Genomic DNA, 19072 nt, shown 5'->3' on the forward strand with positions numbered 1-19072 from the left:
CGTGTCTGTGGACAAAGTCCGTGGTAGAACCGAGACTTTGAATCCTTGAGCTCTTGCTCTTTCCAATGAGAAATGTTATATTGTTTTGTTGGTTTAAGTGTGCCATTTTGGGTTAGTTTATTATCAAATACTAATGGCCTGGGTGCACGAAATTTGTGCACGGGGGGAGGGGGTTCCCTCAGCCTAGCCTGTAACCTCTCCAATTGGGGACTCCTTGGGGGATGTCCGACTGCTGGTTTAAGCCCAATCCCTGTGGGACCGCTGGCTCCTAACTGCTCACCTGTCTGCCTGCCTGATCGCCCCTAACTGCCTCTGCCTGATTGCCCCTAACCTCTCTGTCTGCCTGCCTGATCACCCCTAACTGCCTCTGCCTGCCTGCCTGATCACCCCTAACTGACCTCCCCTGCCGGCCTGATCTCGCCCCCAATGGCCCTCCCTGCCCGCCTGATATCGCCCCCAACTGCCCTCTTCTGCAAGCCCAGTTGCCCCAACTGCCCTCTTCTGCCGGCCTGATCTCACCCCCAATAGCCCTCCCATGCCGGCCTGATCTCGCCCCCAACGGCCCTTCCCTGCCGGCCTGATCTTGCCCCCAACAGCCCTCTCCTGCTGGACTGATCTCGCCCCAAACTGCTATCCTCTCCTGGCCAATTTGGTTCTGATTGGTCGGTTCCTATGTCAGCATCAAAAGCTCTGCCTCTTAGACAGCCATTGGTTCTTCACAGCACCCACATTTGGTTCTGATTGGTCGGTTCCTATGTCAATCAACGTCAAAAGCTCTGCCTCCTAGGCAGCCATTCGCTCCTCATAGCACCGAGATTCTGTTCTGATTGGCCAGTTCCTATGCCAGTCAGTGTCTCTGGGCCTATCAACGGGGCCTGATCAGAAAGGCGGGCTGATCAGCAGTCCCGGTGGAAGCCTGGAGAGAAATGGAGGTGTGGCTGCTGGCCAGACTGGGAGTGAAAGAGAGAGGCAAGTGCTGATCAAAAGCTGCCACAGAGGCAATGGATCAGTCCTTACTTCTCTCTTCAGGCCTCTCTCTGGCCCTGATTCACAGCCCCCTCAGCAATCAGTGCTGGGGCATCACGACCAGCACTAGTTGCCATGGCAACCCAGCACTGACTGCAGGACTGACTTACAGTTGGTCAAGCCTCGGTTGTGACCGGTCGTTACGACCCAGGCTTTTTATATATTAGGATAGATTGTCTGGCTATTTGTTAATGTAGTTGATAGAATCTTCCCCATTTCAGAGAATCATCTTGTTTTTCTTTGATCTCCAGATAGTGCTCCCTTATTAGGGGAATATTAGGGCCTTTATTTTTCATGGCAGTTATTTTATTAATACTGCCTTCTTTGATTTAGTCTTTTCAGTCAGGTAGATTTGTTAATAGATAAAACAAATGTTATTTAAACATTAAATGGGTGAAAACTTGTGCTAATATATATATTCGATAAATTGTTTTCTAGATGACAAGATTGTTTTACCAGGCAACTTTCTATACATTACATTCTATGGACGACCATGCATGTTGCAAGTGTTGCGAGTGAAGGGTGAAGATGGCATGATACTGAGAAGGCTTCAGAGTGACTCTGATACTGATGCTCAGGGAATGGCCTCAAAACGGTCCAGCATAGAAGCCAGTACCCTCGATATGTCCTTACAGTTAAGCCAGTTGGATCTGGAAGAGCCTCGGGTCCCACCATCAAGCAGTACTCCCTGCAAACCAGTAGATGACAGAAAGATAAATAAAACTGGTGACAGTTTGTCAAATGTCACACAGAGTCCTGGTGGCAGCAGTGGGCTTGAGCCAGAGGAAGTTACAGGTCTTGAATGTAGCTTTGCGTCTGCCAGAGGAGGAAATGAGTACCTTATCAATGAAGAGAGATTCCTAAAGCCAGCCAGTTTGGGAGCAAAGTGCAACACTGATACTTTCTACTTCATTTCTTCAACAACGAGAGTCAATTTTACAAAAATTGGTACAAATTCAAAAGAACAAGACAACCAGTTCAAAGTAACTTACGACATGATAGGAGGCTTAAATGGTCAGCTGAAAGCAATTAGACAAATAATTGAACTTCCTCTCAAGCAGCCTGAACTATTCAAGAGTTATGGTATGATTTCTTCATTGTACCCAAAAGTATTCAATTCAAACTCAAAAAGTCAGCTCATTCCACTTATCTAATAATTGCTCACCCTCTTTTCCTATTTTTATTTCCTGAGTGGTAGGTACGGTAGGAGGTGTGAGTTGCTTTGGGAAATGCCAATTAAGTGAGATGTTCTTAGGTTGTAATGAGTTAGTTGGAGCCTTGTCTCTTTTAATTGCATACTTTCACAGTTGCTTGTATTGTATCTAGAATAAGTTTCTTGTCAGGTTAGATTAGCTGTAATGAGTAAAGAAATAAGCCAAACATTCAGATATGCTTGGTGAAACTTCTCAGGAAATGTAGCTGTGTGCAGATATCTGCATTGACTTGGTTCCTAGGAAACTCAAGGTTTCTTCTGTGTGGTTATTGCCCAATTCTCTGCATATATTTGGTGCATACCATCTCTTTCTCTGCTTTTCCCTCTTTTATGAACCGTTATCTACACTAATAAAAGAGAAAGATGCAAATTGGCCATACCTTCATGAGGTCCACCAGGAGTGAGTATGCAAATTAACCCAACAAAGATGGCAGGTTAATTTGCATATGCAGGCACCAAGCGGCCAGGGATGGGGCGGGATGCAGGCGTTCCGCACCGCCCCAGCCGCTCCGGGCCTCTAGGCAGCATGGGAAGGTGGAAAGGTGGCTCCGGGCTGGAACAAAGGCAGAAAGATGGCTCTGGGCCGGACCGAAGGTGGTGCCAGCAGCCAGGGGAAGGAAGGCCCTTTCTTGCATGAATCTTTGTGCATCAGGCCTCTAGTATGTATATAAAATGAACCCTTGGATTGACATTTTCTTAGGAATGCATGTATGCTGAAAATTGGGATTGGTGGCTTGCTTTATGAGCTTTTTGTTGTCTGGACTTTGTTTTGATAATGTGGAATGGGGCATGACAACAGTGTCCAGCCAGTTTTTTACCAAAGTGCCTGGACAGGTTGGAACTATAGAGAGAGAAACAGTCATTGCTGGAAGTCAGTGTATACGTCTTCATGGGCAGAATAAGGAAGATCTGACTCTTAACTTTACTTAGTGATGCAAGGTAAATTTATACTTTTAACTCATGTTTTAAGTCATATGACAACACTTAGAAGAAACCTAGTAATGCTGAATCCAGTGTTCTCTTCTTTTTCTTCTAGGAATTCCTCCCCCTAGAGGAGTGTTACTGTATGGCCCTCCAGGTACTGGAAAGACAATGATTGCCAGGGCTATTGCTAATGAAGTTGGAGCCTATGTCTCTGTAATAAATGGTCCTGAAATTATAAGCAAGTAGGTGCCTAATTTATTTTTTTTAAATTGTTTTATTGCTTAAAGTATTACAAAGAGTATTACATATGTCTCCTTTTTTTCCCGCCCTTGACAATCCCCTGGCCTCCTCTACCCCCCAGTGTCTTATGTCCATTGGTTATGCTTATATGCATGCATACAAGTCCTTTGGTTGATCTCTTATCCCCCTCCTCCCGCCCCCCAACCCTCCCCGGCCTTCCCGCTGTAGTTTGACAGTCTGTTCGAGGCTGCTCTGCTTCTGTATCTATTTTTGTTCATAAGTTTATAATGGTCTTTATTATCCATAAATGAGTGAGATCATGTGGTATTTTTCCTTCATTGACTGGCTTATTTCACTTAGCATAATGCTCTCCAGTTCCGTCCATGCTGTTGCAAATGGTATTCCATCATGTAGATGTACCACAGTTTTCTAATCCATTCATCTACTGATGGGCACTTAGGCTGTTTCCAGATCTTAGCTATGGTGAATTGTGCTGCTATGAACATAGGGGTGCATATATCCTTTCTGATTGGTGTTTCTGTTTTCTTGGGATACATTTTTAGAAGTGGGATCACGGGGTCAAATGGGAGTTCCATTTTTAGTTTTTTGAGGAAACTCCATACTGTCTTCCATAGTGGCTGCACCAGTCTGCATTCCCACCAGCAGTGCACAAGTGTTCCTTTTTCTCCACATCCTCTCCAGCACTTGTCATTTGTTGATTTGTTGATGATAGCCATTCTGACAGGTGTGAGATGGTACCTCATTGTTGTTTTGATTTGCATCTCTCGGATGATTAGTGATTTTGAGCATGTTTTCATATGTCTCTTGGCTTTCTGAATGTCCTCTTTTGAAAGGTGTCTATTTAGGTCCTTTGCCCATTTTTTGATTGGATTGTTTATCTTCCTTTTGTTAAGTTGTATGAGTTCCCTATAAATGTTGGAGATTAAACCCTTATTGGTGATAACATTGGCCAATATGTTCTCCCATGCAGTGGGCTTTCTTGTTGTTTTGTTGATGGTTTCTTTTGCTGTGCAGAAGCTTTTTATTTTGATGTTAGTCCCATTTGTTTATTTTCTCTTTAGTTTCCAATGCCCTAGGAGCTGTATCGGTGAAGAAATTGCTTTGGCATATGTCTGAGATTTTGTTGCCTTTGGATTCTTCTAGTATTTTTATGGTTTCCCGTCGTACATTTAAGTCCTTTATCCATTTTGAGTTTATTTTTGTGTATGGTGTAAGTTGGTGGTCTAGTTTCATTTTTTTTCATGTATCTGTCCAATTTTCCCAACACCATTTATTGAAGAGAATGTCTGGACTCCATTGTACGTTCATGCCTCCTTTGTCAAATATTAATTGGGCATAGTGGTTTGGGTCAATTTCTGTGTTCTCTATTCTATTCCATTGATCTATATGTCTGTTCTTGTGCCAGTACCAGGCTGTTCTGAGAGCAGTGGCTTTGTAATACAGCTTGATATCTGGTATTGAGATCTCACCTACTTTGTTTTTCTTTCTCAGGATTGTTGCAGCTACTCAGGGTCTTTTTTTATTCCAGATGAATTTTTGGAAAGTTCGTTTTAGGTCTGTAAAATATGCCATTGGTATTTTAATGGGGATTGCATTGAATCTATAGATTGCTTTGAGTAGTATGGACATTTTGATAACGTTGATTCTACCAATCCATGAACATGGTATGTTCTTCCATCTGTTTATGTCTTCCTCTATCTCTTTTTTCAGTGTCCTGTAGTTTTTCGCATATAGGTCTTTTACCTTCTTAGTTAAGTTTATTCCTAGGTATCTTAATTTTTTTGGTGTGATGGTAAATGGGATTGTTTTTTTAGTCTTTCTTTCTGTAAGTTCACTATTGGTGTATAGAAATGCCATAGATTTCTTGGCATTAATTTTGTATCCTGCTACATTGCCAAATTCATTTATTAAGTCTAATTGTTTTTGGATGGAGTCTTTAGGGTTTTTTATGTATAATATCATGTCATCTGCAAATAAGGACAGTTTTACTTCTTCTTTTCCAATTTGGATGCCTTTTATTTCTTCTTCTTGTCTAATTGTAATGGCTAATACTTCCAGTACTATGTTGAACAGGAGTGGTGAGAGTGGGCATCCCTGTCTTGTTCCTGTTCTTAGGGGAAATGGTTTTAGTTTTTGTCCATTGAGTATGATGTTGGCTGTGGGTTTGTCATATATGGCTTTTATTATGTTGAGGTATGATCCTTCTATTCCTACCTTGCTGAGAGTTTTTTATCAAAAATGGGTGTTGGATTTTGTCAAATGCTTTTTTTGCATCAATTGATATGACTATGTGGTTTTTTTCTTTCAATTTGTTTATGTGATGTATCACGTTTATTGATTTGCGGATGTTGTACCATCCTTGCATCCCTGTGATAAATCCTACTTATCCCATGCAACTAAATTAAATCTTTACTATTGAGCCCTAAAAAAAAGAAGTTAAGAAGTATCTGTTGCAAGGTCACCTCCTCTCAGTGCCCGAGATCCTTTGCTTAATGTGTTTTTTTTAAAAAATGGTTGCTTAAATTAAAAAATGGTTGCTTAGTATTCTGTCTGGATGTTTCACATGTTGAAATGTTTTAGATTTGTTCTTTTATTTATATACAAATTAAGTCTGGAAAATAATTTTGGAAAGTTAATTTTAAGTATTCTGGAAATATTTGGAAAGTTTGAGAGTTGTTCCTAAAATGTATTTTATTTGTTACAGATTCTATGGGGAAACTGAAGCAAGGTTACGTCAGATATTTGCTGAAGCCACTCTGCGGTATTCTATATTTTTCTTGTTTGAAATTAGTAGTTAAGGCTGTGTTAATCAAAGTAGAGATACCAACACTTTATACTAAGCATGAAAGAATAGTACAAAACTAGTAATGGTAGCACTAGAAATAGGTTGTAAATCTAATGACATTTTCTCTCATCTATTTCTAATAAATTCCAGTTATTAAAGAAATAAGTCATGGGGATGTGATGTATAGGATGGTGACTATAGTTAATATAACTATTTCATATTTGAAAATTGTAAAGTGAGTAGCTCTTAAAAGATCTCATCACAAGAAAAAAAAAGTGTTGTAGCTATGCATGGCGACAGATGTCACGATGACTAGACTTATGATCATTTCACGAAATACAAATATTAAATTATGTTGTATACCTGGAACTAATAAAATGTTATATGTTAATTGTATCTCAATTAAAAAATACATAAGGGAAAAGAATTAAGACACTGTTATTTGATATCATGAGAGTTCTTGAGGATTGTATTATAGTAGCTCTTTATGCTCAAAACTTTGTTATAAGGGACAAATATTTTGCTCTTTAACAATAATTCTTGTTGAATACTGTTCCTCAAATTAGTCTACCATGTTATATTACAAGAAGCATTAGAGCATGGTCTATAACTTGGTCTAATGTAATATTATTTGTAATATGGCTATGCTCTATCATTTTTTTGGCATTTAACTTACCATAATATTGCTCTCTTATTGAAAGAACTTCAATTTTTAAAGTATTTTTTTCCTAGTTATAGTGGATGAAATAAGTAGTCTGTGGTGCTAATACTGAAGGTTTGAGAACCGGGGCATACCTTATTGTTTGGTATATTTTTGTTGTCATTGTTATGTTCCTGGCAGTTGAGGTTTCCTCTTATGAGAGAATTCACATCTTTTTTTTAAAATATATTTTATTGGTTTTCCACAGAGAGGAAGGGAGAGGGAGAGAGAGCTAGAAGCATCGATGAGAGAGAAGCATCGATCAGCTGTCTCCTGCACACCCCCCACTGGAGATATGCCTGCAACCAAGGTACATGCCCTTGACTGGGATCGAACCCGGAACCCTTCAGTCCACAGGCCAACGCTCCATCCACTGAGCCAAACCAGTCAGGGCGAATTCACATCTTTTTATAGGAACATTGACTATCATGAAAGTTATTTACTTACTTACTTATTTATTTGTTATTTTTGTTAATCTTCACCTGAGGATATTTTTCCATTGATTTTTTTAGAGAGAGTGGAAGGGAGGGGAAGAGACAGAGAGAGAAACAAGACAGTGTTATTTGATATCATGTGAGAGACATATTGATCGATTGCTTCCCGCAAGGTCCCTGACCAGGAACAGGGATGGAGCCTGCAAGCCAGGTACCTGCCCTTGACCAGAATCGAACCCAGAACCTTCAGTCTGCAGGCCAACACTATCCACTAATCCAAACTAGCCAGGGTGAAAGTAATTTTTTTAAATAGGTAAAGTAACAGAGAGCATTTCTAATTTTGCTCCCTTGGACTTTAAACCCGTTCCCAGGGACAACATCTCTAGCCTCTGCTTCTGAATTGAGGCATAACAATGCAGTAGGCATTAGTGGGTAAGTTCTGCCTAGGCGTAGACTCTCATCTCATGAGCAGTGGACTGTTCTCAGTGCTCTTCTTTTAATTGAGGGCAGATCCACTAGAATGTACTTTTGGTGAGTTAATAATTTGGGCGAGAATTCATCTAAGGTTTTTCAGTTTAACATCCTGTTGCCTTTGTCTTTAATATTATTAACTATATCCTAAATGTAACATGTCACATGTCAAATTTAAAAATTAAATGTATATTAGCGAATTCATTTTTACTTATTTATTTTTAGGCATCCATCAATTATTTTTATTGATGAGCTGGATGCACTTTGCCCAAAAAGAGAAGGGGCTCAGAATGAAGTGGAAAAAAGAGTTGTAGCTTCACTGCTAACACTGATGGATGGTATTGGTTCAGTAAGTATAGCACCAGTATTGATTCTGTGTAGGAAGGGGTCAATTCTTAATCATTTGTGTATATATAGTAGCAAAAACTATCAAATTCTTGAATTGTGGAGTATCTAGGGTAAGGAAAAAATATTAGCTATAAACACTAGAGGAAAGGGCCACAATATAATTTTCTTTGGCAGATTTCTTAGTAACTGCTAGGATAGTATAATCTGACATTTTTTCTAGCATGTAAAATAATATACAACAATGGATTTCTTCTGTAATAAATGTTACTAACTTAAAAACCTGAAACAAAAATCATAAGAAAGATTTAGTAATTAAATTTTAGGAGAATTTATAAAGAAATTTCTTGAGTAAGTCTTATATACACATGTATAAATTGATTCTTTGGGGGCAAGTGAAAATAAAGAAAGTGAGAATAATGTATTGTGCAACCTTTAAAAGGAATTTACCTTGTTATCACTCTGATGGCATATACATAATCTTGACAGTCATAGACCAGAAGAATACACTTATGCAGAACTTGTTTTTTAGAACCTAAAGAAAATTTTAAAAGTATGTAATGCCAGGTCCTCTTTTTGCATATTAAAAACTGGACTATTAGAACTTTTTGGTTTTTACTTCCTATTGGTAGAAATTGAACATGCAAAAATAACGTGAAGGTTTAGTATTAAGTCTCTATTATTTGCTAACAATATGTTATAATTTTAAGAGTGACACAAGACAAGGGTTGCTATCTGGGGGAGGCTAGATGACCACCTGGTCTCAGTCTTGGGACAGCACCTAAATGTGATCATCTTGTCTCACTCAGGTTTGGTTCTCAGTTTATAAAGCTGGAGAATACAATGTTAGTATTTTGGAGATGGGTTGTGAGGACTGACAACCCACAATAACAACACTCATAAGACTGATATATAAACCAGGATACCAGTTTGTTTGTTTATAACAAGAAATATAATTATTAAGCTGACTAAGTATCAGCTTTACGGATGATTCTATTTTCACCCAAAAGGCATATATATATATATATATATGGAGAGCTGTATTATAATTAGAATTCTTGGTGAGTAGGAAGTCAGATGTAAGACTGTGTTGGAGTGTCTTAATTACTGAGACACAGCTGCCTTTCCTTCTGCCTGTGGCAAAGGCCTGCTGTGGATTGGTGTTCTTGCCTTTGGGTAGGAATGGAAGCCTGTGACATTGATGTTTTAGCCTGAAGATGTTTAAGGGCCTGTATTTTTGTCTTCTAAATGCACAATTTGTGGATTCATTATAATCCATGCATTTTTTGTTGGCACATCCAGTGTAATTGGTTAGGTTTGAGTTTTCTTTGAATCACATTTCAGTTAAATTTGTCTCTGTGAGGTTACACTTGGTTCTTCTGAATAGAATGTTGGATAATTTCTATAGGTGGCTGATCATGATCATAGATCTTTTTTTTTTTTAAGTTCTCACTCGAGGATATGCTTTTATTGATTTTAGAGAGAGAGGAAGGGAGAGAGAGAGAGAGAGAGAGAAACATTAATGTGAGAGAATCATCTATGGGTTGCCTCCTGTATACCACCTGACTGGGGATCGAACCTGCAACCTAGGTATGTGCCCTGACTGGGAATAGAACCCACAACCTTTTGGCGAATGGGACAGCGTTCCAACCAACTTAGCCACCCATAAGGCCATGATCATAGTTCTTTATAATTTCATTCTCAGAGAGTTAAAGTCCATACATATTCAAGGTGGCTGGTACTCTGATGTTGCTTATATTGCTGTCTATGTTTTTAGAAATTTAAAAAATTATCAAATTTAAAATAGAGTCCATTTGTGAAGAAGATCTTTTTGAAAACTATAAAAGATCTCTTCTATTTGAATAATCTGTAGGCCATAATCTCTGCTTTCAAGTAGGGGAAAAGGGCATTTAAAATATTTAAATTAAAATAACTATATGATAGGGTGTTATATATGTTATTATTCATAGGAACAGTGTCGGTAAGATGCTATATATGGGAGAGACATACTTGTGATATATGAAAAGTAAAGGTGAGGGATCATTTAGGCTAAGCTTTGGAAAATGTAGGGTGAATAATAAAAGTGTAAGGGATAGGACTTAGCAGCCTGGACAGTTGGATCCATCCATCCTTGCCTATATAGTGTGTGTGTGTGTGTGTGTGTGTGTGTTTTACTTGTAGAAGAATAATTAGTTAGTTTTTATTTTATTTTGTTAGGAAGGAAGTGAAGGACAGGTATTAGTTATTGGGGCCACAAATCGTCCTCATGCTTTGGATGCTGCACTCCGCCGACCTGGACGATTTGATAAAGAGATTGAGATTGGAGTTCCTAATGCTCAGGACCGGCTAGATATACTTCGGAAACTGCTTCGAAAGGTACCGCATGTACTCACTGAAGCCGAGCTGCTACAGTTAGCAAACAATGCACATGGATATGTTGGAGCAGACTTGAAAGCCTTGTGTAATGAATCAGGTGAGATTGATTTGCTATATAGTTATATGTGTTGTTGGACTTAACTCTGGTTTATTTGCATACTGATCATTTATATCTCATTTCTTAATGAAAATAGGTTTATTTCCTAATCATAAAGTATATATTTATTGAAAAATGTCTAGATAATTCAGGAAACTATAAAAAATAAAGAAAAATCACCCTTAACTGTACCTCCTAAAGATAACCACTATTATAGTATACTAGGAGCCCTGTGCGTGATTCTAAATTGAACGGCGCTGCCCAACCTGGAGTCGACAGTCTGGCCCTGCCTCCCTCTCCGGCCCTTGAAGCAGCTGTGGCTGCTGCTGATCAGGACCTCCCCCAGGGCAGGCGTGCAGAGGCCCCTCAGCCTCCTCCTGTCCGGTTGACCTGTTATGGCGTCCTGGTTAATTTGCATATTTCTCTATTATATATAGAGATATACTTTCAGACTTTTCTTAAATTTACACACACACACACACACACACACACACACACACACACACGAATGTGTAACCGGATTCATTAATGGCAGTGTTAATGATGACAGCATTTATTAACATTATGCTATGGAAATTAGGGAACCTGCAAAAATCAAAATTTTTCTTAAGAATCAGCTTTGTATTTGTTGAACTGCTATAAAAGTACTTAGTGAAACCAGAGAATTCTATGCCTCAGAGTATGTGTTAGTGATATTTAAAGTGATATTTAAGTCTGAAAACTTAAGGCATTATTATTCAGTTGGCTCTTTGACTTTAAGAACTTCACCATGGCATAACTGTAGTTACTTTGGGAAACCCTTAATACGTTTTCATATTTGGGCAATTTTTCAGAGTAATTTCAACCAATAAAAGGTATTCCAATTTGGCCAATTTTTATAAGCTATTGAAATATTTATAAGCTTACTGGCAAGTAAGAATTTATTGAAAAATATCTGCTGGCCTTTTTTTTTCTTCCTGAAAGCATGTATTTAGTTTTTGGTAATCTCTAAAGGCTGGGCACATATCTCAAAACATCTCTGGTTTGCAGTAATCTTATATTCTTTTTTTTTTTTTCTTTATTAAATTTTTATTGTTCAGATTACATTTGTTCCTCTTCCCCCCCCATAACTTCCCTCCTTCCAGTTCCCACCCCACCCTCCGCCCTCACTCCCCACCCACTGTCCTCATCCATAGGTGCACGATTTTTGTCCAGTCTCTTCCCGAATCTCCCATTCCCCTTTTCCCCCCAAGAATAGTCAGTCCATTCCCTTTCTATGTCCCTGATTCATTATAATCACCAGTTCATTCTGTTCATCAGATTATTTATTCACTTGATTCTTAGATTCACTTGTTGATAGATGCATGTTTGTTGTTCACAATTTGTATCTTTACCTTTTTCTTCTTTCTCTTCTTAAAGGATACCTTTCAGTATTTCGTATAATACTGGTTTAGTGGTGATGAACTCCTTTAGCTTTTCCTTATCTGTGAAGCTCTTTATCTGACCTTCAATTCTGAATGATAGCTTTGCTGGATAAAGTAATCTTGGTTGTAGGTTCTTGGTATTCAGCACTTTGAATATTTCTTGCCGTTCCCTTCTGGCCTGCAAAGTTTCTGTTGAGAAATCAGCTGACAGTCGTATGGGTATTCCCTTGTAGGTAATTGAGTCTCTTTCTCTTGCTGCTTTTAAGATTCTCTCTTTGTCTTTTGCTCTTGGCATTTTAATTATGATGTGTCTTGGTGTGGTCCTCTTTGGATTCCTTTTGATTGGGGTTCTCTGCGCTTCTTGGACCTGTAAGTCCATTTCTTTCACCAGGTGGGGGAAGTTTTCTGCCATTATTTCTTGAAATAGGTTTTCAATATCTTGCTGTCTCTCATCTTCTGGCACCCCAATAATTCTGATATTATTCCACTTGAAACTGTCCCAGAGGCTCCTTACACTATCTTCACACTTTCGGATTCTTTTTTCATTTTGCTTTTCCAGTTGGGTGTTTTTTGTCAAATCTTTGGTTTGATTCTTGTGCTCCTCTGGTCTGCTATTGGGTATAATATTCTTTATTTCAGTCCGTGTATGCTTACTTTCTAATTTCTTTATCGTAGCATCGATGGTCTCATTAGTTTTCGTGAGGCTCTGCTCAAGTTTATAGCAAGCCCTCAAAATTGCGATTTTTAGCTCCATATCCTTCATTTCTGTCATGTTTTTTTGTCTCCGCATCTTTTATGCTTTCTTGGTGCACCCCCTTGTGGTCTTTGTGCGCAGTCTTGTTCTAGCCAAGCCTTAATTGTTGTAGTTAACACTAGAGGGATTTGACCACCAGGCCGACTGGTTGTAGGAATCAGCTGTGTGGAAAACTTCAGTCCTCTGGCTCCGAGGCGCTAGTCCAGCCTTTGCCTGAGGCGATCGGCAAATGCCTCTGCGCAGGGCTTGGGCGGGGCGGGCTCAACAGGGCGGGGGGAGGGAGCAGCTATGGCTGCTCTCAGTCCGTCTCCAGGGGCTCTGCCTCTCTGTCCCCGCAACCGCTGCAAACCTCGGAGGGACCGTAGCCAGACAGTCCTGCTTCTCCCGTTTGAGTCAGGGTCCCTAGAGACTCGCCCGGATCTGTAGCCCAGAGTCTGAGACTCACTCCTGATTGAAAATGACAACCGCGCCCTCAGCCACCAGCCCGCTTTGCGCGCGCACCGCCGCACCACCACACCTTTAAATTTTCCACACTGCGCTTCCTCTGAGCCTCGTAATGCTGTTGTTTTTCCTTCTAGTTGAAGAGTCTCTCCTCAGCCAGCCTTCCTGTGGTTCTGGGTGATGTCCGTTCCGTCTTTTAGTTGTATTTTTGAAGTGGTTGTTCGAGGCAGCAAACTCCGGTGTTTACCTATGCCGCCATCTTGGTTTCTCCTAATCTTATATTCTTACATTTATTTCTTTTTCTGATATGGGCATTTGTTTCTAAGTCCTTTCATATTTTGGAGGAATTTTTTTCAGTTGTCGATTCTCTTCTTGTAGTTTGTGACCTATCCAATATTTTAAAAAAAGTTTAACTCTTGCCCTCACTGGGTGGCTCAGTTGGCTGAAGCGTTATCCCATACACCAAAACGTTGTGGATTCAATCCCCAGTCGGCACATATCTAGGTTGCCAGTTCAAGCCACATTCAGGAAGCAATTGATTGATGCTTCTCTCTCACATCTATGTCTCTCTCTCTCCCTTCATCTCTCTCTAAAATCAGTTAAGAAATATATCCTTGGTGAGGATTAAAAAAATAATAATAATAATTATAAAAAGTTTAACCCTTGAGGTAATGGAAAAAATTGAATTTTTGAGTTGGAATTTTAATTATTTTAGAATTTTAGTACAGAAATATGGTTACTTTTACCTCTAAGTCATTGATTCATAGCTAATCTAATTTAGTTGGCTTTGAATACCCTTCCATTAGTGCATTGGTCCTTCTGATCTGGCCATATTGCATGTATGAAAAGAGCTTGGAGAAAGAAAAATGAGTGGGAAAGGAAAACTTGGAAGATATACTTAGGAGTTTTTCAATATCTTACGTTTGGTGAAGAAAGTCAGTTTTATTTTATTCTATTTGATCATTATGATTTCCATGAAAAGGACTCACAATAGGGGGAGACTACAGGTTATGTAGACACAAGGCAAATATAAATATTCTTCTGGTACATATTGGTTTAGGACAAAGCCTTTTTTGTCTAGTTTTAGAGGCCCAGTGTACAAAATTCGTGCACGGGGGAGGAGGGGTCCACTCAACCTAGCCTGCACCCTTTCCATTCCGGGACCCCTTGGGGGATGTCTGACTGCTGGTTTAGGCCCAATCCTGGCCCAGCAGTTGGACATCCCTCTCACAATCTGGTACCACTGGCTCCTAACTGCTCACCTGCCTGCCTGCCTGATCGCCCCTAACTGCCCCCCCCCCGCCCCCCCCGCTGGCCTGGTCACCCCTAACTGCCTCTCCCCCCCCGCCGACCTAGTTGCCTCTAACTGCTCCCCCACTGGCTTGGTTGCCCCTTACTGCCCCCCCCCCCCCCCATGCCAACCTGGCCGCCCCCAACTGCTTCACCTGCCGGCCTGGTCAACCCCAACTGTCCACCCTGTGGGCCTGGTCGCCCCACACAGCCTGCTGTTCGGTCGTTTGGTCTCCCCTCACTAACCCCCCTGCTGGCCTGGTTGCCCCACGCAGCCTGCTGCTCAGTCATTTGGTCGCCCCTCGCTAATCCCCTGTTGGCTTAGTCACCCCACGCAGCCTGTTCCGTCATCCATTTGGTTGCGATGGTCGCTTAGGCTTTTATATATAGATGGTGGTTTTGTCCGTGGAACTGAATTATCTAGTGACCAAGAAGGAGATGTATCAGTGGATAACTTTGTTTCCTTTATTCCATTAGGTGATAATGAAGTGTCTGGGTTACAGGTGTATCTCATTTTGTTGTGCTTTGCTTTTTCGCACTTCACAGATGTGTTTTTTACAAATTGAAGGCAAGCTCCTTCAGCAAAAGGATTGCCACTCACTTTATTGAGATACTGGCTTTAGTGGGGTGGTCTGGAACTGAACCTGTAGTATTTACATAGGCTTTGCTTTGGACTTGCCCATCTAGGCAAGGAGTCATTCTTCAACATCCTTTATCAAGTAGTTTCTGACTTTCTTATGTACACACTCTAGGCAGCTCTGGGTACATAAACAGTCTGATGGAAGGAAGAGATTTGTAAACACACAGTGAGGTACATACTCAAAAAGCTATGGAAAATGTAGTGACTTCCCTTTGGGGAAAGGAAATGCTCTGGTTATATAGCAAAAGTGACATCTGAAAAGAAGCTTAAAGAAAAAGTAAAAGAGTTCGACAGGCAGAATGAGGGCATGAGAAGGTGTGGAAGAGAAAACAACACCCTTTCCTCCAATCCTTACACCAGCCCTATGATCTGAGTATCACTGGCTCAATAGGTCTCAGCTGGTATGTGGCAGAGCTCGGGTTTAAACTCTAGTCTAGTTCATCTTACTCTAAATCCATGCTTGTAATTAAGTCATATAACAGACTTTTGATAGAATGGTATAAGGCTTTTAAATTTACTTTATATATGAAACTAAGGAAAGGATCAATTTATATACAGCAGAAAATGTCCATATTTTTTCACAGGTAAGTATATTCCAGAAATTAAGTTGTATCCTGAGACTTTCAGGAGAGAAGTGAAAATGTAAGTCACATACCAGATGTCAATAGGACCATCTACTTTCACAGGCACTTGACTACCCCAAGAACTTTAGGGAAATGGCAAGAAAATTTGAGAAATTCTAGTCCTTACAATCTTACATTTAATTGAAAAGGCTGTGAAAGGATCAGAGATGGGGAGGAGAGAAGCCTCTAACCTAAAGATAGATAGATAGATAGATAGATAGATAGATAGATAGATAGATAACAAGTTGTACTTGGTATATATAAGCAGTAAATAAATAATTAGCTACTGTTAATGGGACTTATAATTTCAAATGATCAGGTATTGGTCTTTTATTTTCCCCTAATTTAGTAATTAATCAGATTATTAGAAGGTAATTTTTAAAAAGATGAGTATTATAATTAAAGAGTCCAGTAGGAAAAAATATGTGGTTTTGTGGATATTGTCTTAAATTATTGCTGGCGTCATGTTGTGTTGTGTGGTGTTTTCTCACTATATAATAGAATACAATTTAAGAGCATTGTGCTAGAATATTTTTGCAAGGGATTTTCTAGAGAGTGGGAGGTATAGTAAAAAATGGATTTTGAGAGTTGGACAGACTGCCTTTGAAATCAGGCTTGTGATCTTGGGAAAATTCTTTGTCTTTTCTGAGCATTAGTTTTCTTCATTTATAAATTGAGGGTGTTGTGGTACACATTATCTAAGTGCACTTGTAAATATGACATTCCCTGGATATAAAGGGAGAACAAGAAAGAAATTGGGTCACAGAGAAGGACAGGAAGAATTAGAAAACGGAGGAAGAACAACAAAGAATACTCAAGTGACTCACTAACTTGGGCTCATTGGTCACTGTGTTGCAGTAGGCCTTTCTATCCCTCGTTGTCTTTTCTGTTGTACTGTTTGTCTAAATGACTTGAACTTCGGAGCTTTAGCCAGGGCTTCCTTCCACAGTGTTCTTAGAAATAATGTGACAAAGCAGACTAATGGTGACGTTAACTGCAATTTCTCATTGAAACAATTTTATAATTTTTTATTAAGGACTTGAGTAAATTATAAAATTGGTTAATAGTGTAGCTCAGAAGGCAAGATAAAAGAACTCAAATTCTAGAAGCATTAGAAATAGTAGAATTATGTTCAACTGCTGTAGAACAGGTATAAGTATATCCTACTTCCTGCACATACAAGGGCATCCCCATAAATTATGAAGTGTGCATTGTAGGCATCGCAAGAAAAAACTCAGTCATATGGTAAATTTGAACCACTATCTGAGTTATAAATAAAAAGAATTGAACATTTCATGTTGTATCCTGCCTAAATTTAGAGCAGTTAGGGGATGATTTGATGGCTCTCAGTGTTTTAAAATGACTACCTAGGGAAGTTTGAACTGGTACCCTTCATTCTCTCCCCCCTTTTTAACATAAGTTTCCTTGGACAAGTAGAAGTAGTCACAATCATTGCATTTAGGGAAATGGCAAGAAAATTTGAGAAATTCTAGTCCTTACAATCTTACATTTAATTGAAAAGGCTGTGAAAGGATCAGAGATGGGGAGGAGAGAAGCCTCTAACCTAAAGATAAATAGATACTTTAGAGTTGCACACAAAATTAGAATCATTGTTTTATTAAAAAAGAGTCCTGGTGGCATCTTGATATTTGAGAGCAATATTCATGATTTCTGGTACATAATAGGTGCCCAAGAAGTATTTGATCTGAAGTAGATGTGAAACTGGGAGACATGATTACTACCCTACTCCCCTTGATAAAATGTTTATTAACCTCAGAGTTGAGTTTTGGTTTTAGCCTTCTGGTGAGCTTCATCTCCTTCTCTCCTCTGCTGCCTTCAGAAATCCTTGCTCTGTGCAGAGGAAACAGTGGTTACTGTTTATAGGAGCTATAAACAAGGTGGACTTGCTCTGTACCCCCTCTTAGAATTGCTGCTGTTCACTTGAGCATTTCTAGTCCTTATTGACTTTCCACGGATAAGATTTCTCAGCTGCTTTAAAACAGTGCTTTTCAGGAGGCATTTTTCATTGTTCAAAATCATGCTGTGCTTACATGGACAGCTTGAGAATGCCCACTGGCATATCTGGGAAGTATGGCACATTGACCTTCAGATCTGTGAGATTTATTCCTCTCCACAGTATCCTAGTTCCTTTCACATGTTCCCAATTGGAGCAGAGGTTCTCAGACGTTATGTGGTCAGAATCATCTGAAGAACTTAGTAAATAGATAGCCAGTGTGCCCCACTTCCTGAGTTTCTGATTCAGTAGGTCTGGGTTGCTTGCCTGCGAACATCTAACACAGGGGTGGGCAAACTTTTTGACTCGAGGGCCACAATGGGTTCTTAAACTGGACCGGAGGGCCGGAACAAAAGCATGGATGGAGTGTTTGTGTGAACTAATATAAATTCAAAGTAAACATCATTACATAAAAGGGTACGGTCTTTTTTTTTTTTTTATTTCAATAGTTTTATTCATTTCAAACATTTTAACAAGAAGAATGTAAACACTAATTATTATAATTTGAAACTACAAAAAATGGAGGAATCATAGCACAATAACATACCTTATATTGAAGATGGCAAAGGCAAAATAAAATTGCCTAACAAAGGAAAGGTACAAAAGCCTTTCAAATTAAACTTAAATATAATAAAATAATTTAAAACTAAAACAAATAGAAAAGAACAAAATGTGTAAACAGTAAATTAAACATTTTCTTTAGTGCAACTTCCAAATTATGCCTGGGACGTAGATGTAGATGGCAATGTAGACTGGGTTGAAAGGTTTCTGGTCTTTAAAACATCAACTTCAGTGGGAACAGTGTTGTTGGTCTCCTTTTTTAGCTAATGCATCAAAGTCTGGAGTTAGTTTTGTTGTGGCTATTCTCAGGATAGATCTGAGGTGTTCGTCAGTTAAGCTGGATCTGTGAGGGGCTTTGTTGGCTAAATGTCTGCTCACAAACATAGGTTGACCCAAACAGCACCAGTATCTTCTGTGCCATCCTCCGGATGTTTGGAAAAGTGGCTTCATTAAGTGAAGCATAAAAGTCTCTTAGTTCAAGAGAGCTGAATTTCTCCTTTAGGACAAAGTCAGACTGAAGATCGATGAGTTCCAGTTACACCTCTTCTGGTGCTGTTTTAGGGTTTTGTGACAAAGGACAGGCCACCAGTTGAAGTGACTGGTCAATTTTTTCAACATCAGAAAACCAACAACAGAATTCTGCATGCAGGTCATCCAGTGATTCGCTGTATTTCTTCACGTTTTGGATGGTCTCCTTCTGTGTGGCTAGTGTGG

At 39.6% G+C, this 19072-nt stretch overlaps 1 protein-coding gene across 1 annotated transcript in view; it reads left to right on the top strand.

The window, feature by feature from the left end:
• The window catches only part of AFG2A (AFG2 AAA ATPase homolog A), a 240428-nt gene that overhangs the window by 11793 nt on the left and 209563 nt on the right, over positions 1 to 19072 (top strand). Inside the window, exons 5-9 of the mRNA XM_070417201.1 lie at positions 1465 to 2109; positions 3276 to 3405; positions 6129 to 6185; positions 8040 to 8163; positions 10377 to 10632. Coding sequence (XP_070273302.1) covers positions 1465 to 2109; positions 3276 to 3405; positions 6129 to 6185; positions 8040 to 8163; positions 10377 to 10632 — 1212 coding nt within the window. The remainder of the gene's footprint in view (positions 1 to 1464; positions 2110 to 3275; positions 3406 to 6128; positions 6186 to 8039; positions 8164 to 10376; positions 10633 to 19072) is intronic.

This window comes from Myotis yumanensis, unplaced genomic scaffold (genome assembly GCF_028538775.1).
Source record: "Myotis yumanensis isolate MYYU_CA2020_CCGP unplaced genomic scaffold, mMyoYum1.0.hap1 SCAF_5, whole genome shotgun sequence".
NCBI classification, from domain to species: domain Eukaryota; kingdom Metazoa; phylum Chordata; class Mammalia; order Chiroptera; family Vespertilionidae; genus Myotis; species Myotis yumanensis.